The sequence below is a fragment of the Rhinopithecus roxellana genome, chromosome 20, assembly GCF_007565055.1.
Source record: "Rhinopithecus roxellana isolate Shanxi Qingling chromosome 20, ASM756505v1, whole genome shotgun sequence".
NCBI lineage: Eukaryota > Metazoa > Chordata > Mammalia > Primates > Cercopithecidae > Rhinopithecus > Rhinopithecus roxellana.
Genome location: NC_044568.1, coordinates 78,410,014 through 78,436,887, shown reverse-complemented (window position 1 = coordinate 78,436,887; position 26,874 = coordinate 78,410,014). Strand labels below are relative to the sequence as shown.

At 46.2% G+C, this 26,874-nt stretch overlaps 1 protein-coding gene across 6 annotated transcripts in view; it reads right to left on the bottom strand.

The window, feature by feature from the left end:
- CLEC16A (C-type lectin domain containing 16A) overlaps positions 1-26,874 on the bottom strand; it is a 239,121-nt gene that overhangs the window by 164,049 nt on the left and 48,198 nt on the right. For 4 of the 6 annotated variants that reach the window (XM_010370239.2, XM_030925089.1, XM_030925091.1 and 1 more), the window contains one exon: positions 15,903-16,134. In XM_010370239.2, coding sequence (XP_010368541.2) covers positions 15,903-16,134 — 232 coding nt within the window. The remainder of the gene's footprint in view (positions 1-15,902; positions 16,135-26,874) is intronic. The other 2 variants (XM_010370242.2, XM_010370240.2) reach the window with 1 other exon arrangement.

Here is a 26,874-nt window from a genome sequence, read left to right as displayed (position 1 = left end):
CAAGATGAAATCCAAACACACGGCCTGGCCCCGGTCCACCTCTGACCTTACCTCCCAGCCATCCCTGCCTGGCTGGCTCACGCTGCTCCAGCTGTGCTGGGCTTCTCACTATCTCTTGAACATCACAAGCTTGTTTCTTTTTTTTGTTGTCGAGATGGAGTCTCACTCTGTCACCCAGGCTGGAGTGCAGTGGTGCCATCTCTGCTCACTGCAAGCTCCACCTCCTGGGTTCACAGCATTCTCCTGCCTCAGCCTCCTGAGTAGCAGACTACATGCGCCTGCCACCACGCCCGGCTAATCTTTTGTATTTTTAGTACAAACAGGGTTTTACCATGTTAGCCAGGACGGTCTCCATCTCCTGACCTCGTGATCCACCTGCCTCAGCCTCCCAGAGCGCTGGGATTACAGGAGTGAGCTACCGCGCCTGGCCTAAGCTTGTTTCTATCCAAGGATCTTTACACAGTAGTTTCCTCTGCCAGGAAGGCTCTCACTCCAGGTCTCTCCTAGCCAGGTGTGACTAGGGTACATCATTCAAGGCTCAGCTCACATGTCACCTCCTTGGAGACATCTTCCTGGATGCCCTCTTCACCAGTTTTTTTTTTTTTTTTTTTTTTTTAGACAGGGTCTTGCTCTGTGACCCAGGCTAGAGTGCAGTGGTGTGATCATGGCTCACTGTAGCCTTGACCACCTGGGCTCCCAAGTAGCTAGGAACACAGGTAAGTTCCACCACACCCAGCTAATTTTTTAATTTTTGTAGAGATGGGGACTCACTGTGTTGCCCAGGCTGGTCTCAAACTTCTGAGCTCCAATGATCCTCCCACCTTGGCCTCCCAAAGTGCTGGGATTACAGGCATGAGCCACCAGACCAGCCTTCACCTGCTTTTTTTTTTTTTTTAATACCTCTTAAAAAATTATTATTAACTAAACTCAACTCCACACTTTGGGCAGATTTCATTAGTTTTTCCCAATGTCTTTTTTTCTGTTCCAGGATCCCTTTTACATTGAGTTCTCATTCTTAGGTTCCTCTGGATGTGACGTTTCTCAGACTGTCCCTGCTTGTGACGACCTGGACATTTTGAGGAGTCGGTCAGGCATTCTCAAGAGTCCCTCAATCGGGGTTTGTCCGACGTCCTTCTGCTATTGGGGCTACAGGTTTTGACGAGGAGGACCACAGAGGGGAAGTACCCTTCTCATCACATCCTATCAGGGCACATACTAGCAATATGACTTATGACTATTCATGTTAATCTCCAGTACTTGGCCAAGCTAATGTTCATCAGCTTTCGCCACTGTGAAGCCACTTTTCCTCCTCCTTCCATACCATACTCTGTGGAAGAAAGTCAGTAAACACAGGCCACACTCAGAGAATGGGGCATTAGGCTCCGAAACATCTTTACATATCTCCATAAATTATTTGACATTCTTCTGTAAAGGAGATTTGTCCTTCCTCCCTCTTATCTTGATTTTACTTTATATTAATAGCATTTATTGCGACTTGGCTCTTACATTCTCCATTGTTTTGCCTCCTTACTGTCTGCCTTCCTCCACTAGAACAGGAGCTTTGTAGCTGTCTTATGTGTCTTGTTCTCCACTGTCTAATCCAGTGGCTGGCACAGAGTAGGCACACAATATATATCTCTTGAAGTGATAAATGAATGACTGGTCTAGCCCAACACGAGAAGTTTTGGCAGCAGGCCCAGGTGGCAAAGATTCATGGTGGCTGCGATCAGAGGCGGGGTGGGCCACTCCCCAAAAAAGTCTGCGATCAATGTGGGCACAAAGTATTCTTGTGGGGAGATATCTCATGCCCCACGAGACTCTCCCCAGACTGTTAGGCATGACTGCACCTGCAGGCACCCCTTGGCATGGAGAAGCAACTCCCCCACCATATCCACATGGGCCCTGGCCCTATGTGAGGTTCACTCTCACCATCCCCCTTCCCTCCCACCTGATCTGAAGTCAGATGTCAAAGATCAGAGTCTCCTACAGGGCGGGCCCCATCACACAGGTGGGAGCCAACAGTGCTTTCTAAGTGGTGTGTGGACAAATGCTTTGTTTGCATAGTTTTATACTTATTTCATTGTGCATTAGAAGAAAATTCTAGCTGCACAGAAAGCCTTCTGTAGATATTAGTGCTTAGAATAAGGCTAAATTTTGGGAAAAAACCAAGTGAGTCAATTCAAAGAAAGCTATCCAGTAAACAGCAGAGCAAATAGTACACAGAGATGGCTAAGAGCTGGAATGTGGGCGGGCGTGGAGGCTCATGCCTGTAATCCTAGCATTTTGGGAGGCCGAGGCAGGAGGATCCCTTGAGGTCAGGAGTTCGAGATCAGTCTGGTCAACATGGTAAAAACCTGTCACAAAAATTAGCCAGGTGTGGTGGCGAGTGCCTGTAATACCAACTACACGGGAGGCTGAGGCATGAGAATCGCTTGAACCCAGGTGGGAGCTGCAGTGAACCAAGATTGGGCCACTGCACTCCAGCCTGGATGACAGAGTGAGACTGTTTCAAAAAAAAAAAAAGAAAAGAAAAGAAAAAAAGAAAGAGCTGGAATATGGTGCAGACTGCTGTCTGGGAAACATTACTCTTTCCTTTCTCCCATTTTACCTCCACCAGCCTCCTTCAGGTGCTCAGTGCCCTCCAACTACCCTGGTCGTCTCCAAAGTGGGTATGGACCTCAGTGCGCATGCAAGATGATTCGCTAGGCAATAGGTCTTTTAATGCTTCTCATCTTTTAAAATCTATTTTGTTTCATACTGTCCATAATACTAGCACAATCATATATAATTTATAATACATACATGTTTACACATATTTGGGAGATGTAAGCTTAAATGTCATAGGTATATATTTGCTTGTGTTTACTAACAAGACTTGCCATTAGACATCTGAAGACTCCCAAGCAAGCCTGTAAGGCCAGCCTCCTCCTTGTCTCCCAGCCTCTGGCCTCTGCCCTTTGAGGCAGAGGACGTGGCATAGGCCCACCTCCCCTACAGCTGCAAGTTCTCCTTCCCTAGGCTCAGCTCTGCCGTGCTTGGCTGACACAGTGGGAACTCAGCTCCAAGTACTTCCTAAGGTTACAGGGTCAAGCCCCAGTGCTCTGGCCTGGAGGCCAAGCTTCATGACATAGTTGTACCCTTTCTGGCTTAATCTCATTGGACACCAGAAGAATTCTGGAGCAGAGAAGAGGGTGAAGATAATTCAGCACCAAGCTCACCCAACTTTTTTTTTTAAGCAGCTGAATACTAATTTGAAGGGCAATTTTCCAGGGCATCCCACCACAGTCAGGAGATGAGCGCAGAGCTGCTCCAGGAAAGGGTGGTGGGCACCAAATGCCTCTGACTGCCGTGGGCTCCCTGGTGCACTCCACAGAGGCCCCTTTCTGGAATTCTATAGCTTCACACAAAACTGCCTGAAAACCACTGGTTGGTCCAACCCCGGATATTGAATACGAGTGCACAGAAACCCAGGAGTACAGTGACTCTTAACACAGCTGGAAATGCAGCAGCGAAGCCAGGACTGCTCCCCATTCCTCACCCTCAACCTCCATGTCACGTCTGGGTGCAGAACCAGGCCCACATGGGCCTCTCCACACAAAATGGGATTTCCAAACCCTGGCTGTGACACCTGTGCCCACAGCGGCACCTCACAGTCCTCATCCAGCTAGCACAGCTGTAGAGTGAGTGACTCTACTTAATTTTCTAGATGAAGGCAGATCAGATCTTCAAATGTCAAGGAAAGGTTTCTTGCCCTTCTTTTTGATAGTTTTATCCAAACAGCCCTTATAGGTACTGAAACAACGCTTATAGGTCTGCCAACTCCCTGAAGCTCTATGCAAAGTGCTATGTGGGCATGGGAATAGTCGGTAGCAGGTTTCTGCGCGAAAGGGCTCCCCAGATTCTCACTGCTGTAAAGTGAGTATCATCTTTAGAAGAGGATATCAAAGAGGACCTGACCTCTCCTGATGATCAGGGCCACAGGGAACCCCCTCACAGTGCTACATCTGAATGTCGGCATGGTTCTGTGCCACTATGGGCCCCAACTCCAGTTGTCCCTGCTGTCACTGGCCAGCCTCCCTCCCAAGGTGCAGGTGCCACACTGCTGCCACCAAGGAAAGCAGCTCAGTGGGCTATGTGGATACAAATTTCCACCAATGGTCCCCAAGGCCGAGACTCAGGCACTGAGGCTGGACTCCCAGGGGTCTCTGACTGAACCTCAGTTATGATCCTATTTGGAGTTTGAAGGGACTGAAGCAATAGTTTAGCCCGTTTTGCTCAAACTGCAGTTACTTGCTTGCTTTTATGATTTCTGTCACGTCTCTGTGTTACCTGTACTATTTTTCATTTTATTTGAACTCTTACATTTTTCACTTAAATACAGCTTAAAAGGAAAGTTTAACTCACTATTATACTCTACAACCTAGCAGCCCACTTGTAGGTATTTATCTGCAAGACACACCTCTGGCAGTATGAAAATGCACACGTACAAGGATATTCACTGCAGTATTATTTGTAATTGCAAAATAATGGAAACTACCTAAATGCCCAGGCATAACAAACCGATGGAATCAACTATGGTACATACACACAACGCAGCTGTGAAAAGGAATGAAGAAGATCTGAGAACTGATATGGAGTAATTTCCGGAGATACTGCTAAGTGGAAGGAACACATATGTTATCCTGTGTGTAAGAAAGGAAAAGAGGAAAACATACACAAATCTGCTTATTTTTACAGAAAGAAACACAGGAAGGATACTTCAGTTACCCAGTCAAGTTGGTTATCTATAACAGATGGCAGGAATGAAATGAAAGGGATGTGGAAGGGAGGAAAGATAATTCTTTGAATATAACTTTTTGCATAGTTTTGAGTTTGCTAATATTCCATGCATTTTAAAAAGGAAAATTAATTAAATGAATGAGAAAGAGAAGGAAGAAGCCTAAACTGGAAATTTTAAAAAAGAATCCAAATCTTTTTATTATTATTATTTTGAGACAGAGTCTCACTCTGTTGCCCCGGCTGAAATGCAGTGGTATGATCTCAGCTCACTACAACTTCTGCCTCCCAAGTTCAAGCAATTCTCCTGCCTCAGCCTCCCGAGTAGCTAGGATTACAGGTGCGCGCCACCATGCCCGCTTCATTTTTAAATTTTTATTTAAAATATTTATTTTTGAGACACAGTCTCACTCCATTGCCTAGGCTGGAATGCAGTGGCATGATCTTGGCTCAATGCAACCTCTGCGTCCTGGGCTAAAGGGTTCTCCAGCCTCAGCCTCCCGAATACTGGGACTACAGGTGCACATCACCATGCCTGGCTAATTTTTTTGTATTTTTAGTAGAGACAGGGTTCTACCATGTTGGTCAGGTTGGTCTCAAACTCCTGACCTCAAATGATCTGCCTGCCTTGGCCTCCCAAAGTGCTGGGATTACAGGTGTGAGCCAGCACGCCTGGCTTCACTTTTGTATTTTTAGCAGAGATGGGGTTTCACCATGTTGGCCAGGCTGGTCTCAAACTCCTGACTTCAAATGATCCGCCCAAGTCAGCCTCCCAAAGTGCTGGGATTACAGGTGTGAGCCACCATGCCTGGCCTGAATCGAAATTTATTTTAAGTGAATGCCAAATCCACTCTCAATGGGGAAAGGAAGGATGTTCAGACTAATCCAAGTAGCTTATGAACACAATACAGCAGATCTTTGAATAACATCATTTCATTCAACATTGTTGTATTATAATATGGATGAGAATAGAAAGAAAAAAACCGATTCCCAGCCCCGGCCACTGTCTATGTGGAGTCTGCATGTTCTTGCCATGTGTGCATGGGTTTTTGCCACGTATTCTGGTTTTCTCCCTCATCCCAGACATGTACACGTTAGGTTCCCCTGGCGTGTCTACACGGACGCAGTCTGAGTGAGTGTGGGGCACGTGAGTGTGCCCTGTGACAGGATGGTGCCCTGTCCAGAGTTGGCTCCCACCTGGCATCCTGAGGTACCCAGGCTCTGGCCATACAAGACCCTGAACTGGAAATACACGAGTTGGAAAACAAATGAATACAAATGCTTGTCAAATAACAATTCATAAAGCAGACAATAATACAAACGCACAACAATACATGATGTGGTATGAAAGCATTCAGCAAGCCTAACAGATTTGTGATTGTTTCTGAACTTCGTGCAGGCAGGAGGTGCTCCTTACAATTTTCACTTTGCAAACATTTATTCCTTGATTTAAATCAACCCACCACCACCATGACACCAAAAATTGGGTAAGTAATTATCTTACATGTTTTCATAAATCTTTTTTTTTTTTTTTTGAGACGGAGTCTCGCTCTGTCGCCCAGGCTGGAGTGCAGTGGCATGATCTCGGCTCACTGCAAGCTCCTCCTCCCAGGTTCACGCCATTCTCCTGCCTCAGCCTCCCGAGCAGCTGGGACTACAGGCATGTGCCATCATGCCCAGCTAATTTTTTGTATTTTAGTAGAGACGGGGTTTCACCATGTTAGCCAGGATGGTCTTGATCTCCTGACCTCGTGATCCACCTGTCTTGGCCTCCCAAAGTGCTGGGATTACAAGTGTGAGCCACCACGCCCGGCCCATAAATCTTTCTTAAGTGTATGTACAGCTCACATTTATTTCAATGTTTAATGCTAGAAGTCTTTTGGGCCTTTATTTACAAGTGAGATGATGTTTTTGTGACCAGAAATACGCCACAGGAACTTAACTCCTGTTGGTATCAACTCACCTATGGTAAAACTGGTTTCTTTCTACATCATTTCCCTTAAGGTCACAGTTTCCAAGAACCTATCCATGATGTTAAATGAGGACTTAGTGTGCTCAGCTATATATCCTCAATTTGGGGATAAGTAGAGCATTGGGATGGGCATGGGGGAGGGAAAATTGCAAAAACATCCTGAACTGTTCATTTTTTTAAGCAATAAACAACTGTAAGTAAAGCAATTCTGAAGCTTTTCGATGCATTATAGGATTGGGCAAATCAGTAAGCAGATGTTGTTAGGAGTCAGGGCTTTCAGCGTACAAGAAGAAACATACAAATCTAAGATGGGAGAGGACAAGAAAAAAAAACCTGTAAGTTCACTGGAATTGGGGGTACTGGTATGAACATATGATTCTAAAATATGTGTGTGCCATGGAATACTATGCAGCTATAAAAAAGGATGAGTTTGTGTCCTTTGTAGGGACATGGATGCAAATGGAAACCATCATTCTCAGCAAACTATCACAAGAACAGAAAACCAAACACCTCATGCTCTAATTATAGGTGGGAATTGAACAATGAGATCACTTGGACACGGGAAGGGGAACAGAACACACCAGGTCCTATTGTGGGGAGGGGGAGGGGGAAGGAATGGCATTGGGAATTATACTTGATGTAAATGACATGTTGATGGGTGCTGACGAGTTGATGGGTGCAGCACACCAACATGGCACATGTATATATTTGTAACAAACCTGCACGTTGTGCACATGTACCCTAGAACTTAAAGTATATTAAAAAATTAAGTAAATAAATAAATTAAAAATTAAAATAAAATGTGTGTGTACGCATGTTTGTATGTATGTATATGTAGGCATGTATAAATGTACACTTTGTATATGTAGATACATGGATTTCCTAGCTTTGTCCACTGAAAGGGCCAAACTGCAAAGACACCTCAGTAGCAATGAGCACATCCAGCGCCCAAATCTTGGCCTCTAATACCCCTGTCCATGGACAGGAGCCAGAGAAATGGTTAATTCCAGGGACAGGCAGAGGAGGTACTAGATGAACACACAACACCATGTTATGCCAGAAAGTGTGAGGAACTGCTCAAAAAAGCACGGGGCAAGCACATGACAGCCAGCTTGAAAGGGTTCCTGCAGGCTAACTCTGGGACAATTTGAGCACCAAAATCATTAAATACAGTAATGCACTATAAACCATTAGAAAACTGGAATCCATGATTCCACACCAATAAGAGATAAATAAATAAGTGAGAAGAAGGGAAACGTCTTGCTTACAACAGAATGCCAAGGGCTGACTTTTAAACACAGAGAGAATGCTGAAGGTGGAAATTCATCTTTTCCTACCCATCATGTTAATGACTGAACCAGGCAAGAATCATAAACAAACGCCAAATCTAAGGGGGAATTTTAACAAGGGGCAGGGTATCTATATGATCTCAAAGTGTCTCCCTGTGGACTGCTTATTAGTTGGGAAGAAAAGGAAGGTCATTACACAATACAGAAAATGGACAACACCTTAGTCATGTGACCAAAATGAACATCACCCAAGAGGGACAGAAGGACATCATGTGCCTCCAGATGTGACATGCTGAGAAGTGCATGACATCATCTATGCCGTGTTCCAGCCAAGAATGCATAACCTCAGTCTAATCACAAGTACACATCAGACAAAGACAAAATGAAAGACGTTTTATTAGAACAAAAAAAGGGGGAGGTTCTGCATTCCTCAAAGAAAAATGAATGTTGCAAAAGAGAAAGAGACGGTGGAAATGTTCCAGAATAAAGGAGGCTGGAGGCGTCACAACGGAAGGCACCACCCGCCTCTGGATTGGACCTGGCACTGGAGGAGAGAATATGCTAGAAAGACATTATTAGGCCAATACAACAGGAACACAGCAGGAAAATACTATGAAGCTGACAGCTGTGTTGTGCTCATAGCAAATGCTCATGAAGCTTCAGGAGGAAAGGGGCGCGATGGATGTGTGTGGGGCGGGTGTGCAGACAGAGAAAATACAATAGGAAAGTTAATGGTATGAAATGTTACGGGGAAACTGGGTAAAGGGTAAATAGATGTTCTTTATACTATTTTTGGTTTTGCAACTTTTGTAAATTTGAAATTATTTTCAAATAAAAAGTTTGGGAAAATTACCATGAGCATAAAACCAATATAAATAGAAAGCAACCACAAAAAAATACATGATGAATAAACAAAAAGGTGCTAGGGCCTGTTGTGTGCAATTGAGAAAGGGAGATTCATAAACATGAATGAGGTATTCAAGTATTAAATACCTGCCACAGCAAATATGCAGGCTCCCCCCACCCACCCTATCCCCTGCCCTGGAGATAATCATTTAGAATTAGAGCTTTTGCACCATCTTCTTCTTTTTTTTTTTAAGAAACAAGGTCTCACTCTGTCACCCCGGCTGGAGTGTGTGGCATGATCATAGTTCACTGTAGCTTCAACCTCCCAGGCTCAAGGGATTCTTCCACATCAGCCTCCAGAGTAGCTGGGACCACAGGTGCGCACCATTATGACTGGCTAATCTTTTATTTTTTGTACAGACAGGGGTCTCACTATGTTGCCTGGCTGGTCTTGAGCTTCTGGGCTCAGGTGATCCTCTTGGGTTGGCCTCCCGAAGTGCTGGGATTACAGGTGTGAGCCACTGCGCCTAGCCACCATATTCTTTAAGGCTCTCTCTGTACCACCTAAAACCATCTCCATATTCTGCAGTGGGAGAAATACTTACGTACCCTCAACTCTTCATGTTAAGGCAGGGAAACTGAAGTACCAAGGCAGTAGGCGATGGGTCTCTGCCCCAGGCCGCTGCGGGCTCCTCTCTTTGCACTGCCCACCTGAGTTGTGGAAATGAGCGCCTGCACAGTACCAGTTCCCATGCCGGGTACCATGGCCTGTCATCTCCAACACTCCAGCACCTAGCCTGGTAAGTTTCCAGCCTCTGGGAGCTGAGTAATGTGATTACCATCCCACAGCTCATGAGGCTGCAAAGCTGGGAGTGGGAACTCAAATCTCCAACTTATTTTGCTTTGGCCAGTACCACCCAGACCCTCCGCAGCCTCTATCAATTCTACAAAAGCCTCAAAGGCAGGAATGGATTTGTATAGCCATGTTTATACCGGCATTATTCCCAATAGCCAAAAGTGGAAGCAATTCAAGCGTCCATCAACAGAGCAGTGGATAAAGAAATGTAGTCTAGCCATACAATGGAATTATTATTCAGCCTAAAAAAAAGAAAGAGAAGGAAATCCCAGCACATGCTACAACATGAATGAACCTTGAGGACATTATGCTAAGTGATGCAAGCCAGGCACAAAAGACAATACTGTATGATTCCAGTTGAATAAAGACCTAGAGCAATCAAACCCACAAAGACAGAACATCAAAGGGTGGGGTGGGGAGTTATTAAATGGGCACAGTTTTGGTTTTACAAAGATGAAAAATGAAAAGCGTTCTGGAGACAGATGGTGGTGATGGTTATACAATGTAAATGTACTTTTTTTTTTTTTTTTTTTGAGACAGAGTCTTGCTCTGTCACCCAGGCTGGACTGCAGTGCATGATCTCGGCTCACTGCAAGCTCCGCCTCTCGGGTTCACGCCATTCTCCTGCCTCAGCCTCCCGAGTAGCTGGGACTACAGGCCCCCGCCACCACACCCGGCTAATTTTTTGTATTTTTTTTAATAGAGACAGGGTTTCACCATGTTGGCTAGGATGGTCTCGATCTCCTGACCTGTTGATCTACCCGCCTCAGCCTCCCAAAGTGCTGGGATTACAGGTGTGAGCCACTGCGCCCGGCCGAATGTACTTAACACTACTGAAATGTGCACTTAGAAATGATTCAGATGGTAAATTTTATGTTATATGTATTTTACCATAAGTTTAAAAAAAGAAAAAAACAAGAGAGCAGGGAAGGCCACATCTTTCCACTTGTTGTCCAAGTAGTGCCTGTGTGGGGAGGCACTGGTGCGGGCCAGGAGAGTCCTGAGGGCCCTTGGCACCCAAGGACGTCCACTTCTGCCTCTCCATATGACAGCTCTGGCCAGATCCCCGATACTCTGACACATTCAGTTTTTAAATTACAGCAATAATTTATCAACTCGCCGAGGGTGATGTCCTTTCGAATCTGATTAATATTTGGTAAATGAAGCGCTTTTCAGGGAAATGGCAGGCATGGCCTCCCAATAATCTTTGACTTCACAATTTCAAGGATTTTCTCAATCGCACTCTGTGTTCCACATTCCAGCAATGACAGCAAGGACAGACTAAAAAAAGACGGCAAGAGGGAAACAAGAAGACCTTCAACGGAAGGCTTAGGGGAAAGATGCCTGGCTGGTTACCTAGGATATAAGGGACAGCCTGCATGTAATTGGCTGGCTTTTTAGCAATGACCGAGAGTATGTGTGCTAAGTGCTGTAAGTACTGGCAGCACCCCTTCCTTTGTTTTTTTTATTATCTTCTTCTGCCCAGCAGGAGATTGACTTGAGAAAGGTTTTCGGGAAGTTGCTCTTCAAAGGCTTTGTCCTAATTCACCTCCAATCCTCCTCCTTATCCCAGTTAAGCCCATCTGAAAAGCTGACAGCCCCACAACATCTCTCTACTGCAGCGCCTGGGCTTGCTGATGCTTCTTCTCCCTCTCTTCCCACCATTACACACACACGTATACACAAACACACTCACTCTCACACACATACTCACACCTGCACATTCACTAAGCTCACTTACTAGCTGTAGATATTAAGAGAGAAACGGGTCCCAAAGAAACGTGCTTGGTGCCCAAGTGGAGTCCACGCAGCCACACTCAAATTGCTGTTCGAGCGCCTCACTCTGCCCTCCATCTTGGCCGGGGTTCGTAGAAAGCTCCTGTGTCACATGCTGAATGCTACAGTGTTATGTTCTCACTTATGCCAATCTGAGGCCCAGGCATTAGGAAGCCCCGTCTACCGGTGGAGAAGTGCAGAGAGGGCAATTCCTTGCCCAGAGCCACACAGCTGTTCAGGTGCAGAGCTGGGATTCAGATCTCAACTCCCCGATAGTCAGTCCATGGCTTGCCCCAACCAAGACACTGCCAGGCCTGGTGTTGGCTCTAATTTTGAAAGAGGAGCTGGAAATGAGGCCAGGTTTCATCTCATTTCGGTAGAGACTTTCAAAAGAAAAACAAAAAAGGCAAAGATGGGTCTCTGAACTCCCAGGTACTCCCTCAAACCCAGCTAACCTGGCAGGTTCAAAGGCCTATCGTCTTTACTCCATGCCCTTGCTGGAATTTCAACAAATGAGGAAGCTTTGAAGGTCAGGCCAGGCAATTATTTTTTCCATAGGCAAAAAAACAGTAGTCCAGCCCTATTTTTAGATGAGGAGTTTGAAGGATTCAGTCCCTCGGATATGCTTACTAAGTTACTGCTCTAAGTAAATTCCAAAAGAGATAACTGTCCTTTCGGACTCAAGGGCAAGCTAAAAACAAGCACATGCCCAGGATGTCTGTCTTCCTGGGCAGAGTGAATACTTCTTTGCCTACAGGGACGATGACATCCCTCTTCTTTTAGTATTTAATTTATGCAAATTTAAGGGCCCTGTGATTTCTTGGTTGCAGAATGAGTCACCCATTACTTGGGACCTGAGGCAGAGCAAATTTCTCTGTAGACTGGGGAAGGGAGCGGATGGGTCAGGGGTGCACATTCATTTCACACAACTTCCTTGTCTGAGCTTAAATCTGGAGGAGGTGTGAATTCTGCGTGCTGCATTTATAAAAAATAAAAAAAAAAAAAACCATGCACACACACTAATGCCATATCCAAATCAGGTCATGGCAAAACTGTGCCTCGTGACCACATGCCTTTTTTACTCCTGTATTTTCCCCGTCTTTTAAAGTCAACATTTCACTACTAAAATGGAATTGGCAGGGTATGCAGAGGCAAAGTGTCAGCATCTCTTTCCTTAAGAGTCACCATGTCCATCTGTCGATAAGTGCATAGGTCTAGGGACAATGAAAGGAGCTTCTAGAGAAAAAATAATGTGGAAAAGAACCACATGTCTATCTCAAAATAGGACGGCAAAAGATGGCCTTGAGAGAGAAGGTGAGTACCCAGAAATACAGCGTGACTTTCTAGGGGGAAATCTGCTGTTTCTGCTGGCCCAGCATCCATGCCCCTTACTTCTGATAAATGCATCTCATTTTTTACTGAGGGAGCCACTGTAGCGTAGATTTGTCATGCGGGCCTGGCCAATCGGTCCAGAATATCTCTGGGGGTGGCGGGTGGACCCAAGCCAGGCCCACAGTACCCACAAGCATTGGCCTCAGGACTTCAATGGCAGCCACTGGGAAGGAGAAGTCCCCCCTCCACTTGCTGGCCAAGCTGGCAGGATGTGAGCGCACCTGGGCCCAGTCCTGTCCAAGTTTCCCGGGAACATGAACAATAAATACCCTCTTTGCTTAAGCCAGTCTTAGTTGGATTTCTAAATCTTGCAATCGCAAGTCTCAATGTATCTTCACTTAAAAAAAAAAAAAAAAGTCATCACGTGAATTATATTTCCTATATTCAGAAATTTCCAGACAGGGACAACGAGGTCCAGAGCTTCAAGAGGCCATCCGAGACACACAATAAACCTAGATGCTGAGACATGACCAGAGTCAGATCTCGCATCTTCTAGGCACCGCCCAGCATCTACAGTGTTCTCTGGTATGCAATGTGAATGAGAAAATGTGCCTGACACCCTTCCAACTCCCAGGAATTAACAGCTGTGCAGTTTCATCCAAACACAGATACAGTCTAAGGAGAGAACACCCACTAATTGCACCTTCACATTTACAAATAATCAAGAGAGCAAATATGTAATTCAGAAAGCTCAGAATACAAGTGCTATTGCCTGGTAGGACTGGTCTATGAAAGTTGTATTTATTTATGGTGAGCTGAGTGACAAAATGACAGATCCATCGTATTTTGAAATGACTAATGTGCTGAAGAAATCAGGAAGGCACCAAAATTGCAGAGGGGGTCATTGAGAGTCATGTGTGACTGAGCCCTGAAGCACCAACTGTCCAAGCAAAGCCTCTGGGGAGATTCCTGGGTCCTGTGTAGCATGATCTGGCTGAGTAACCACCTGGAAAACAGACTTTTGGAGGTGGCGGAAATTCATTCCCTTGTACCCTGCCCAGGGCAGCCAGGCACAGCTTCCAGGAGCCTCTACCCTAATTCAAGCAGTTCAAGCTGAAACAGCAGCCTGCAGAACTGGCCTGAAGTCCCTGTGTGCCAGTACTGGGCTGGCTGGCTGACTAATTTGATTGTGATTTTGGGGCCAAGCCTGCCTGATTCGCACCACTGTTAGTCACAACTGAGGCCTGGTTAGAAAGCATCCTTAAAAGGACTGGAATGAAAGAGGTAGCATCTTTCCAAAGCAAAACTGATGAGAACGCAATGCACAAAATGACGTGAAGACGACGATTTAACCCCCAGTGTGGCAACAGAACAACTAACCTAGGGATTAGGCAGACATTTTTCTTCTGCATTAACAACAAAATAATCAGAATGACCCCAATAAACAAATTAGCATGGCTTACCTTGTGTTTGGCCCTCCCCTTCCCACCATAGTGATATTTACTGGTAAAGGCTTCCCAGGCCAAAAATGAATTCCTAAACCAAAATGCCTACTGCACACTTTAAACAGAAATAAGAGGAGGTTGGAGAGCTCAACCTTAAAAAGAGGTCTGGGTGGCATCCGAGAGCATTTTGGTTACACTTGTCGAAATGTGATCATGGTATTCACTGACAACTGCCAAGAAAGTCATGATGGGGCAAGCAAGGTGGTGGCGGGGGCATGCTTTGGCTGCAGAATCTCAGGCAACTCCCAAAAGCAAATGAGCTCCCAGTCACTGAACGAGTGGCTCTGTGCTATAGCTGCAGATGCCCTGGACTGGGAAGCTCATGCAGTCCTTGCTGACAGGGCTGTGGACAGATGGCTTCAGAGCAGCCACTCTGAGCCCAAGGCCCAGAAGGAGGGCTCACAGGAAGTGTTCCCCACACCCACAGAGACTGCAGCGAGGCTGCTGAGGAGATGCCAAGTTAATTCCAGAAGGCGTGGCCAGACCTTCCTGAGAAGAGCCCCAGCTCCACTTCTACCAAGTATCAAGCTCCCCGTCACTTCCCGTTGCCCCCACACCCAGTGCCCAGGACCACAGGCAGAGACCCCAGCTGTGTGGCTGTGAGTCCGACCCATGACACAAGCAATAGGGCAGTTCCAGTTTGCTTAGTCCCAGAGTAAATGACCTCCAGTTCAAGAAGGTTTTAGCATCTCAACAAGAGGGAGGTGAAAACCAGAATTCCCAATGAGGGCAAAAGGAGGAATGAATGATTTTGCTTACATACATACTACACACGAGTGCACCTTACTCTAAACAGATAGGACTTAAAAAATCTTAACATAAGAATTGAAGGAGTTATATTTGATTTTTTAGTATTTTAAAAATACTACTTTTTTTTTGTTGTTGGTAAAGACAGGGTCTCGTCACATTGGCGAGGCTGGTCTCAAGTTCCTGGGCTCAAGTGATCCTCCCACCTCGGCTTCCCAAAGTGTTGGGATTAAGGTGTGAGCCACTGCACTTGGCCTACAAGCATATCATTTCATTAAACACAAATCCTCTTTCTTCCTACAGTGTACAGGATGCAAATCATAACCCCTGGTTATTGGGAATAATTCAGCAACAAGGATAAAGATAATAATAATTCCATGCTGCTTCTACTGTCATAATAATGACGAATACTTCTGCAGCGTCGAATCCTTCGCAGCATTTAACATGGACCAGGCACTGTTTGGAGCACATTGCACATATTCACTCATTTAATTCTTGTATGAGCACTACAAAGTAGGTACTATTTGTTACCCTCCTTTAAGGTGGGGAAACCTGGCTCCAGATCATCCATCCCATGAGGGTGGGACTTGCCCTAGATCTGCATGTGACACACACCTACAGCAGCCTCCGAGTGGCAGGGCTGTATACAATGAGGTACGCCAGTGTGAGGAAGGAACCGAATCACTGGCTGGATACTGGGGGTAGCAGAAGTCAAGGCGGAGAGGGCACAGGTGGCAGCCTCGCTGGCGGGCTGGCTGGCGGCGCAGGCGCAGGCGCAGGGCGGCGTTCACAGGGACACTCACCTTCACTCTCCCCACTCGTCTTGATGCCTTTTGAACCACCCTCTGTACCTTTAGCCTTCTCGGCGTCTTCTTGGGCATCCTCGGCGGGCCCTTTCTCCTCATCTTCTTCTTCCCCAACGTTTTTGTAGTTGGGTCTCTTTTGCACCCGCCTCTTGCCCTTGTGCTTGTTCATCTCAAGGGACCGTTCAAGTGTCTCGGTGGGTTTAATGAAGCACCGAATGCTGGGCTTGGCCTAGGAAAGTCCAACGAAGGCAATAGGTGAATTCGAACACTGAAATCCTGCCAGATGCTATCAAGTTGCCCAAAAGTTTCTGTCCTAAGAAACTCATCTCCAAAAGAAACCATTATATCATAAGATAGCTGCACTCGCATGTTTACTGCGGGACTATCCACAATAGCAAAGACATGGAATCAGCCTAAGTGTCCACCAACAGAGGACTGGATAAAGAAAATGATGTGTATATACACACTGGCATAGTATTCAGCCCTAAAAAAGAAGGAAATCATGTCTTTTGCAGCAACACGGGGACGATTATCTTAAGTGAAATAACTCAGACACTTATTGCATATTCTCATAAGCAGGAGCTAAATAACATGTTCACATGGCAGCAGGGTGTGGGATGATGGACAACGAGACTGAGAAAGGTGGAGGAGTTGGAGGGGGTGGATGGTGGGAGGGTGTCTGGTGGGTCCAGTGCGCATTACTCCAGTGATGGATGCACTGAAGGTCCTGACTTCACCACAATGCAATACATCAATGTGGCAACACTGCCCTTTTACTCCATGAATACAGATAATAAAAACATCTTTTAACACAGAGAAATTAATCTCCAAAACAAATGCCACCTCCAGATCTATTATTTTGCCCATTATTAACATCATCATCAAACAATCAAAACAACAGTGCCAGCTACCATTTACTGTCTACTGCCCTAAGTCAGAAATGGTGCACTTTACCAGCAGCAGCTCTACACTCCCCAAATGTCAGCTGTTTGTGTAAGGGAAACTTCTGATGAACACTTCTGTGGTACTTTCTTATGTGCCAGACGCTGTTCTCAGGCTCTGACTCTATGATCTCACTTGAACTTTACAGCAACTCCATGAGATATTACTGTGTCATCCTCATTTTACAGGTGAAGAAACTGAAGCACAGAGACAGAAAAGGATCTGACCAAGGTCACAAAGCCGGGAGGCAGCAGAGCCGGGATTCAAAACCATGTACCAGCCAGCCACACAAGCTGTGTCTCAGCTACAGCCCACTGATATTATTATTAATTTTAACCCAAATAAGTTCATTTTAAACAAAACTATCACTACAGGAAATGAAACACGAGTGTGCCTTGCTATTACATTAAACATAAATAACCAGAAAGAAAAAGCCAGGTGTAGTGGGTGTTATCAAATTCTGGCTCTCATTAGAAAAGGAGCCTAGTAAGTATCAGCAATAAGTCAAAGATCAGCTCGCCCCAAAGGACGAAGTTCTTCCTTAAAAAAGTCAGAGATGGCTGGGCGTGGTGGCTCACATCTCTAATCCCAGCACTTTGCGGGGCTGAGGCGGGAGGACTGCTTGAGGCCGGGAGGTCTAGGCTTCAGTGAGCAAGATCGTGCCACTACAATCCAGCTTGGGTAACAGAATGAGGCCAGTGTCAACTGTGGTTGACATGGTTCATGTCAACATGTCAAGCATGTGGTTCATGCTTCACATTGCTCTATCTCAGTCTTTTTAACAACCATCATATACAGGAATTATCAGTCCCATTTTTATCGTTGAGAAAATGGAGGCGCAGAAAGGTTAAATAACTTGCCCAATGTCACACAGCTACTGAGTTGGAGTCAGAATTTGAAGTGGGGCTTCTTGGGGCTTACCAATTCGAAAGTTCACACTCTTCCTAAAAGAACAGTGTTTCACCAGGAGCTCAAACTTAATTTCACATTTACTGCTCTTTAAAGAGGAAGGCCAGGCATGGTGGCTCACACCTGTAATTCCAGCAATTTGGGAGACCAAGCTGGGAGGATTTCAAGACCAGCCTGGGCAACATGGCAAAACCCCATCTCTACAAAAAATAGAAAAATTAGCTGGGCATGGTGGCATGCCCATGTAGTCCCAGCTACTTGAGAGGCTGAGGTAGGAGGATTGCTCGAGCCCAGGAGGCACAGGTTGCAGTGAGTAAGATGGCGCCACTGCACTCCAGCCCAGGCGACAGAGTGAGACATTGTCTCAAAAAAGAAAAAAAAAAAAAAAAGAATATAGACGTGCAAACAGACGAGAAAGGGGCAAAAGACAGAAGAAAATTGATTTATTTAGGGCAGGATTTTGATTGAAGTGTTTTTCTCTTACCACAGTCTGAATAATGTTCAGATATTATTTTGTCATTTAAAGAAAGTTTTAAAATAAACTTTTCCATTATCTTGATATAGATTATCCATCTGAATTTACCCCAAACGACCACCAATTATATAGGGGCCAGCGTACCTTGCCAATAAATGGAAATGGGCTCAAGGAACACAGATTAATTTCAATAATGCTCAAAACAAAACCTAATTGAAAGCTGAATTAGCATCCAAATACAAACATTAATTTTTATTTGCCCACTGTGGATTATTCAACCACAAAAAAAATGACAGATAAATTGCTACATGATTCTACTGTCCAGGAAACCCAGATAGCATATTACAGACGCCAATAACCAAGGGCCCCCAGAAGGGAGCGTTCTGAGAATGCACTGCTTGACAGACAGCATCCATCAGAGCCCACTTAGGAGGCTGGGTGATCGAATGCAGCCTAGTCGCCCTCTCATCTTCTCCTGAAGCATCTAACCCAGGAAGTTAGCTTCCTCCCATCACTGCCGACTCCTAGTGAATTTCAGAATTTCAGAGCCGGCCACACAGCAATCAAAGCTTTGAGAAACAGAAAATAGAGACCAAGCGCAGGGCAAAACGTCCCCTAGTTTGAAATTATGAGCAGAAATTCACACGGACAGATGTAGAAACCCCTCCCTAAGCTCTGTGTGGACTCAGATACACAGAACAAGTTGGCAGAACTGACGAAGTGAAACACAGTGCTCAGCGCCTGGGGCTGGCCAGAGTGGTCTGAACCCCAACCCAGCTGGCCCGTCCCAGGCCTCAGGTTCCTGTTCTAAAACATGGGGAGAGTAATTCCGACCCCCTAGAACCAAAGGAACCCATGCATATAAAGTTCCTTCAGAGGCCGGGCATGGTAGCTCACGCCTGTAATCCCAGCACTTTGGCAGGCCCAGGCAGGCGGATCACCTCAGGTCAGGAGTTCAAGACCAGCCCGGCCAATATAGTGAAACCCCGTCTCTACTAAAAATACAAAAAATTAGCCAGGTGTGGTGATGGGCACTTGTAGTCCCAGCTACTCAGGAGGCTGGGGCAGGAGAATTGATTGAACCTGGGAGGCGGAGGTTGAAGTAAACCAAGATCAAACCACTGCACTCCAGCCTGGGCACAACAGAGTAAGACCCCGTCTCAAAATAAATAAATAAATAAATAATAAAGTTCCTTCAGAGAGTGCCGAAACGGTGAACATTCAACACAAAACGTTACCTTATTTTCCCTGCCTACATCTAAAAAAAAGAAAGAAAGAAAAAAAAATCAGCTGCAAGAATGAATTTTAAAACTTTCCAAAGGGATCTGCTTTTCTCAGTGATCAGGTGTCTGGTGTGGGAGGGCATGCTTACTGGGGAAATTTCAAACCTTTATAACACGACCTTCCAGTCAACAACTGGAAATAACCTAAATGTCCATCGATAGGGGAGTTGTTAGGTAATTACGATCTGTTTGTCCAAAGGGTGGGAATCTAGGAAGACTGGGGCCTTTTTATTCCTAGGTAAACTGATGGAGACTCAGCACCAGGACGAAAAGGCAGGAACAGAGTACGCGGTAGGGTCCCTTTCAGGTAAAGCTTTTCAAAGGCTACACATGATGGTATAAACACAACTTTTCCTGGAAAGATGCCTAAGAATGCATTGGCATCTTGGGGGAATAAAAAAATGAGTGGCACTGTGTATACACCCACACAAGCACACTTTTTTTTTTTTTTTTTTTTTTTTTTTTTTTTTTTTTTTTTTTTTTTTGAGACGGAGTCTCGCTCTGTCGCCCAGGCTGCAGTGCAGTGGCCGGATCTCAGCTCACTGCAAGCTCCGCCTCCCGGGTTTACGCCATTCTCTCGCCTCAGCCTCCCGAGTAGCTGGGACTACAGGTGCCCGCCATCTCGCCCGGCTAATTTTTTGTATTTTTTTAGTAGAGACGGGGTTTCACCATGTTAGCCAGGATGGTCTCGATCTCCTGACCTCGTGATCCGCCCGTCTCGGCCTCCCAAAGTGCTGGGATTACAGGCTTGAGCCACCGCGCCCGGCCATCACTTTTTTTTTTTTTAATACCTTTTGGTTTGAGATTTCTAATCATGTACATATATTAACTTTACTTTAAACACTCAGCTGGGTGTAGAGCTCATGTCTATAATCCCAGCAGTGGGAGGCTGAGATGGGAGCATCGCTTGAGCCCAGTAGTTCAAGACCAGCCAGGTCTACACAGTGAGACCCTGCCTCTAAACATATAAATATAAATATATATATATAATAAAAATTCAGCAGGGGTCATTTGGACATAGACTATTTTTGCTTCCTTTTATTCTATATTTTAAAAACCTGTTTTGTTTTTTTTTTTTTTTTTTTTTTTGAGACGGAGTCTCGCTGTGTTACACAGGTTGGAGTGCAGTGGCGCGATCTAGGCTCACTGCAAGCTCCGCCTTCCAGGTTCACGCCATTCTCCTACCTCAGCCTCCAAGTAGCTGGGACTACAGGGGCGCACCACCACGCCTGGCTAATTTTTTGTGTTTTTAGTAGATACGGGGTTTCACCGTGTTAGCCAGGATGGTCTCGATCTCCTGACCTCGTGATCCGCCCGCCTCGGCCTCCCAAAGTGCTGGGATTACAGGCTTGAGCCACCGCGCCCGGCCTGTTTTTCTTTTTCTTAAAGCTAACACCAAAACATCACAGGTAGCATGCAGAGGCTGGTAGAATTTGGCTGGGAAGTGTGGGCAGAGATTTGTGACAATTTCTGCTGCTCCTGTCACCCTCCTTCTGGTTGCCAGCCTCCAAGGATGCTCCAATCTGAAGCCCCCAGGAGAAGGGTCCCTGTCACGTCTCTCACCACTGTGCTCTCAGCTCTACCCCACAGTACCTGGACCAGAGGCGGACAGGCTGCTGCTGAGTAAGCTCATGGCTGTAGGAATGAATGTTTGTACCAGGCTGTACCCAAAGGGCAAGACAGAATGACGAAAAAAGGAGAAGGAGGAGAAGGGAGGGAAAGAAGGGGAAAAAAAGCCAAACATTCTCAGGAGCTAAACATAGCACAATGAAAGAGCAAGCTCACCCAAACTAACCAGAAGTGGAAAAGCCCACTTCAGAGTAAGAAATCAGAAGGCGTTTGGGTTGATTTTCTCAAAAAGAAAGTACACAACACATGCCCCAGGGAAAAGGATTCTGCAAAGAAGGTCTACGTTTCCCAAATGGCACAGGTTTAGGTTTCACCACGTGCTGAAGCTGGGCTGCAGGAGGAGCATGAAGGGAAGGAGTCTCCTTGCCGACTGCAGTGAAATACAAGGGAGCCTTGAGCTCTGCAGCTGGATATCTGGGCTGGCTTCAGGGGGTCAGGGCCAGCTGACAGTCAGCAATGACATTTTAGAGGTGCCCTGGGGCCTAACTACTCCCTAAGTGCCTGCACCTGCCTACTGGTTAATGATGTCTTCCATCAGCCTTGAACCCCTTCACGTAAGGCTTTGGTCCTTGCTTTTTCAAACGTCAAATACTTTGGGAAAGGTGAGTCCCCAGGGGTCAGTCTTTCAGGGAATGGAAGAATCTGAGTGCAGAAACTCTGCAAAGGGCAGCAACAGGTATGGGAGGGAGGATGGAAACAACCAAAGACTGGGTGCCTGAGGGAAAGAGAGGAGACCCATGGCTGAGAAGACAGATGTCAAATAGAACATGTTCCACCAGGTGTGGGTACAGCAGCTTACAAAGACTTGGACACAGGCTGCACACGAAAAAGCAACTTGCAATCAACAATTAATGATTCAGTTTATGGTTAAAATAAAACTATAGAGCTGAAACATACATGTATATCATGTATTCCTGGGTTGATAATTACATGAAAATACACAGAGAAAGGTCTGGAAGGATATACAAACTAAGAACAGTGGTTCCCTCTGAGGAAGATACTGAGGTTGGAGGAACTTTCACTTTCTGCTCTACCTACTTCTACATCATTCAGTTGTTTTATTACCAGCACTAGAAAATTTTATTACCAGCACAAGAAAATACTACCAACACTATTTAAGTGTAAAGAATATCTTTACAGAATGCATTAATGCCACTGAACACTTAAGAATAGTTAAGAGAGTGAATTTTATGCTTATTTTACACAATTTTAAAAAAACTTTGAAAAGGCAAGTTTAGAAGTTAAGATGATGATTCTCTTGGGTGGGGTGGAGGTATAGGTTACAAACTGAGGAGGGGCTTTATGGGAAAACCAGAAATGCTTTCCATCTTGACTCGAATTATACATGAATATAATCATGTGTACAAAATCATCAAGCAGTACATCTAAGATTACTAAACTTCTATGTATTTTATTGTATTTATGTGATTCCTCAATTTAAAAAGTTTCCCAGGCTGAGTGCAGTGGCTCACGCCTGTAACCCCAAGATTTAGAGAGGCTAAGGCAGGAGGATCACTTGAGCCCAGAAGTTCAAGATGAGCCCAGGAAGCATGGTGAGACCTTGTCTCTACAAAAAATACAAAAATTAGCTGGGTATGGTGGTGCATGCCTGTAGTCCCAGCTACTCGGGAGGCTCAGGCAGGAAGATCACTTGAGCCCAAGAGGTTGAGGCTGCAGTGAGCTGTGGTCATGCTATTGCACTCCAGCCTGGGTGACACAGCAAGACCCTGTCTCAAAAACAAACAAACAAAAAACACCAACAAGTTTACCAAGAGGATTTTCAATGAAGTCGAATTGCTGTAATGCCCTAAATACAAGGTAGGAGAAAGTGAACAGGCAGGACAGCTGGATTCACTGACCACTAATGATACGAGGGGAGCTCAGGTAAGATCATGAAGCCATAGGCTACACCTCTCAGAGCCCACAGTTCACCCCAGACAGGTGAATCCTGGTGAATTCCAGTGAATCCTGCATTTATTGCCACACGGCCTGTACAGATGCTAGAAGAGAAGAGGTTCACACAAGAGTGATGGGGGCCGCAGAGGAAGGGAGGGAAAATGTGCCAGGGCTGGGAGGCATAGGGGAGCTTAGGAGGGCTTGCTAGAGAAGGAAATGAGTGATATGAGTCTTGGATGTCAACAGGAGTTCAGCAGCATGTTCAGGAAGAAGACAATAGTAGGAAAGCCAGCTCAGAGCCCAGGAGGAGCCAGCTCGCTAGGTGTGCCCAGAAGTCACTCGCCTTTTATTTCTGCTAAGGCCTAGGTCACCTGGGCCTGGTGCTTGGTGACAGTAGTGGCACCTTCGGACCCAAGGTGCTCGGTCAGCTCCCCAGGCAGGAGCAGACACACAGCCACTGGACTTTGCAGGAAGTCAGGGCAGTGGTCCCGGGCCAGCCAGTAGCCTCTCAGCCAGGCGCTGGCCCATGCTGCTCATAAAGGGGTTCTTCACGCTCACTGCCTCAGAAGAGATATCGGATGCCTTGACTCAGTGCCCTACAGATGCAATGTGTTGAGTGGGTTTCTCAGCATCTATTCAGTGGTGCAGCAGGAAGGGGAGAAAGCAGTGGTTGGCGAGTGACCAGGAAAGGGGATGTAAGGGCACCAAGTAGCCTGCCCAGGGAAGAATCTTGGTTGAGCACGAAGGAAAGAAAGAGAGACCGGTGGCCAGAGGCATCAGGTAAGGGAAGGAGAGATCCCGGTGCCTGGGATTCTGTTTGGATCTGTTGGAGCTGTCATGGTAATCAGGCTAAGAAGACCCTTCCAGGCTCTCCCAGGCCGAGCCCACTCACCCTCTGAGGATGCTTCCTCAAACAGCTCTGCTAAACAATTTGAGAAGGAGGAGAAAGGTTTTCCCCTTAAGAAAGGAGGCAGGCCATGTTGACTAACAAAAAACATGCCCAGGCAGACCTGGCTCCAAGTCTCAGACCCACTTTCTACTAGCCAAGCGACCCTGACCACAGGAGCCTCAGTTCCTCATCTGTAAAACAGAGACAAGAGTAGTTCCATATCACGCGCCACCATGGGGGTAGTGTGGGATCCAACAGGCAAAATGCCTGGTGCAAGGGGGCACCAGAGAAATTTTCATTGCCCTCCAACCCCCCGGCAAATAGATCATGACGATGGAAGACAGGGCAGGGGAGGGGCTTTTAAGGAACAATCATAAACTGGACTCCCAAGCTCCTAGCAACTTACTGCTCGCTGGCCTTCTGGTTTGTTAGTGGGCTAGACTCAGCCTCCCCGACATGCTCCTGGGCCCCTGGCTAACCTTCCTCATCTCCAGCCTCAGCGGCCAGGACTGGCAAGGTACGGAGCAAGGTACAAAATCAGGACGGGATTCAGAGCCCCAGGGTCCCACCCACCGCAGTTTGAGTCCTGGCTCCACTGCTTCCTACCTTCTCTTCTATGGGTCTCAGTTTCCACAGCCATCAATGGGCATCATATTAGCATCTCCCCAACAGTGCTTCTGAGAGGTGCCAAGAGATGGCACACTCTTGTTACTCTTTCTAGGTAATAACAGCCATCCCGAATACTCAGTGAGCACTTAAAATGTGTCCAGCATGGCTCTGAGCACTTTATACACATTGTCTTGCTTTATCCTACAAATAACCAAATGAGGCAAGGAACTACACAGGTGAGGACCTTGCCCAAGATCACCCACTAGTGAGAGGCAGAGGCAGGATTTGAACCCAGGAAGAATCTAGCTCCAGTGCCTAGGTGCACAACCTTCCTGCCACATGGCTGAAACATCATTCCCTTCCATATACATTTGCTGCACCTCCCAATGCTGGGCCAGCCTCCCGGGAGCACTGACGTTAAGACTATGCCATGCTGATGTCACACTAATCAGAGAAACAGGTGGTTCTTCGCAACAAAACAGCAGTGGCAGTTTATATATCACTTGACAGGTGGCCCTCTGACCTGACAATTACATGGTTGTCTATAATGTGACTCTTTTCACATTTTTTTTTTTTTTTTGAGACAGGGTCTTACTTAGTCACCCAGGCTGGAGTGCAGTGATGCGATCTCAGCTCACTGCAACCTCCGCCTCCTGGGTTTAAGTGATTCTCCAGCCTCAGCCTCCCACGTAGCTGGAACCACAGACACGTGCATCTTTCCACATTTTTATCTCAAATACACAGACAAAAAGTCACAGGGGATCACACCCACTGTCACCAACAGCACTGTAGCACATGGCTTGGCCATTGGCTGAAAAAGGAAGCCGTGTGACAGTGCAGCAGAGTGAACCTGTTCTCATTCAGAAGGAGGTGATTGGCAAGCAAGCACCAGTTGGGTGATGTACCCCGGGGTGATGTATAGACACATGCCTTACTCGCCAATCCAGGAGCCGCGTGGAGCTGCAGAACCAAAGCCCAAACGCGCATGAAGAATACACAGCTGCAACATCAGTGAGGCAATTTGACAGCACTACCGAATGGAAAGGGGAAGATGAAAGCTATGGAGTGGGGAACATGCGGAGGTAGCAGGCCACTTCCATTAACAAGGAGAACATGGCATTCTTCTCCATGAATTACCAGTTATCAGGGGTGTTGCAGCTGCAGAAGCATAAAGCAAGGCATCTCTCAGGAATTGGAACACACTCACAGCACTCACAGGCCTCTCGCAGCCGCGTGCTCAGCACTTGATGCTGAGATGAGGAGCAGGTAACATCAAGACGGTGCTGCAATTTCTTCTTGGAAAGTGACCTCTGGCATGTCACTAAGTCTGTAGGAGGCCAGCCTCCTCTCCCTTGCCTTCTCCATCCCAGGTCATCTTCTCTGTCGCTTTCAATGCCAAGCAGTATGTCTGGCACTGTCTCTGGCATTCAATCAAGAGGGAATGCTAGTGGGATGAATTAATTGCAAGATCCTCACGAGCATTGAACAGGCCTCTTCAATCACACAAAATTAGGCATCTCACACTCCCTTACTAAACAATGACATACCAAGCACTTATTTGGTATTTCTTTGGAAAGAGTATTTTACTATATTTTGAAAAAGATGAACTGTAAAATATTGCTTATTCTGTTACTCGAAACAGCCCAAAATGCCACACTACCCCGACATCTCATGCTAAACTGGAAAACATAATTGCAAGTGGTGATAAAAAGACATGGAATACAAACAGTGAGATTTGGGGCTGGTCACCTGCAATCCTAATCACTTAACCTCTGGGAACCTTGGCTTCCTCATGGGGAGCATGTGACAATAACATCACCTCGCTCTCTTTCATTATGAGCATGAAATGAGATGTTCAATGAGACAAACAAGTAGGCTTGCCTTCTTTTCTTTTTTAGACAGAGTCTCACTCTGTTGCCCAGGCTGGAGTGCAGTGGTGTGATCATGGCTCACTGCAACCTCTGCCTCCCAGGCTCAAGAGATCCTCCCACCTCAGCCTCCTGAGTAGTTGGGACCACAGGTACGCACCACCACACCTGGTTAATTTTTGTATTTTTTGTAGAGACAGGGTCTTACCATGTTGTCTAGGTTGGCCTCAAGCGATCTGCCCACTCCAGCCTCCCAAAGTGCTGGGATTACAGGCATGAACCACCAAGCCTAGCCAGGTTCATCTCCTATAAAACGAAAACTGTCCCTCTCTTCTGCCAACCCAGGATGTTTCTTGAATACTGGCCTCTCTCCTGATCCCATATACATCTAACTCATTCCCACAGAGGTCTCTGACTCACCGTTTTTCATGTTTTGGCCATGTCCCCCCGTCCCACCCCTCAACTCTCA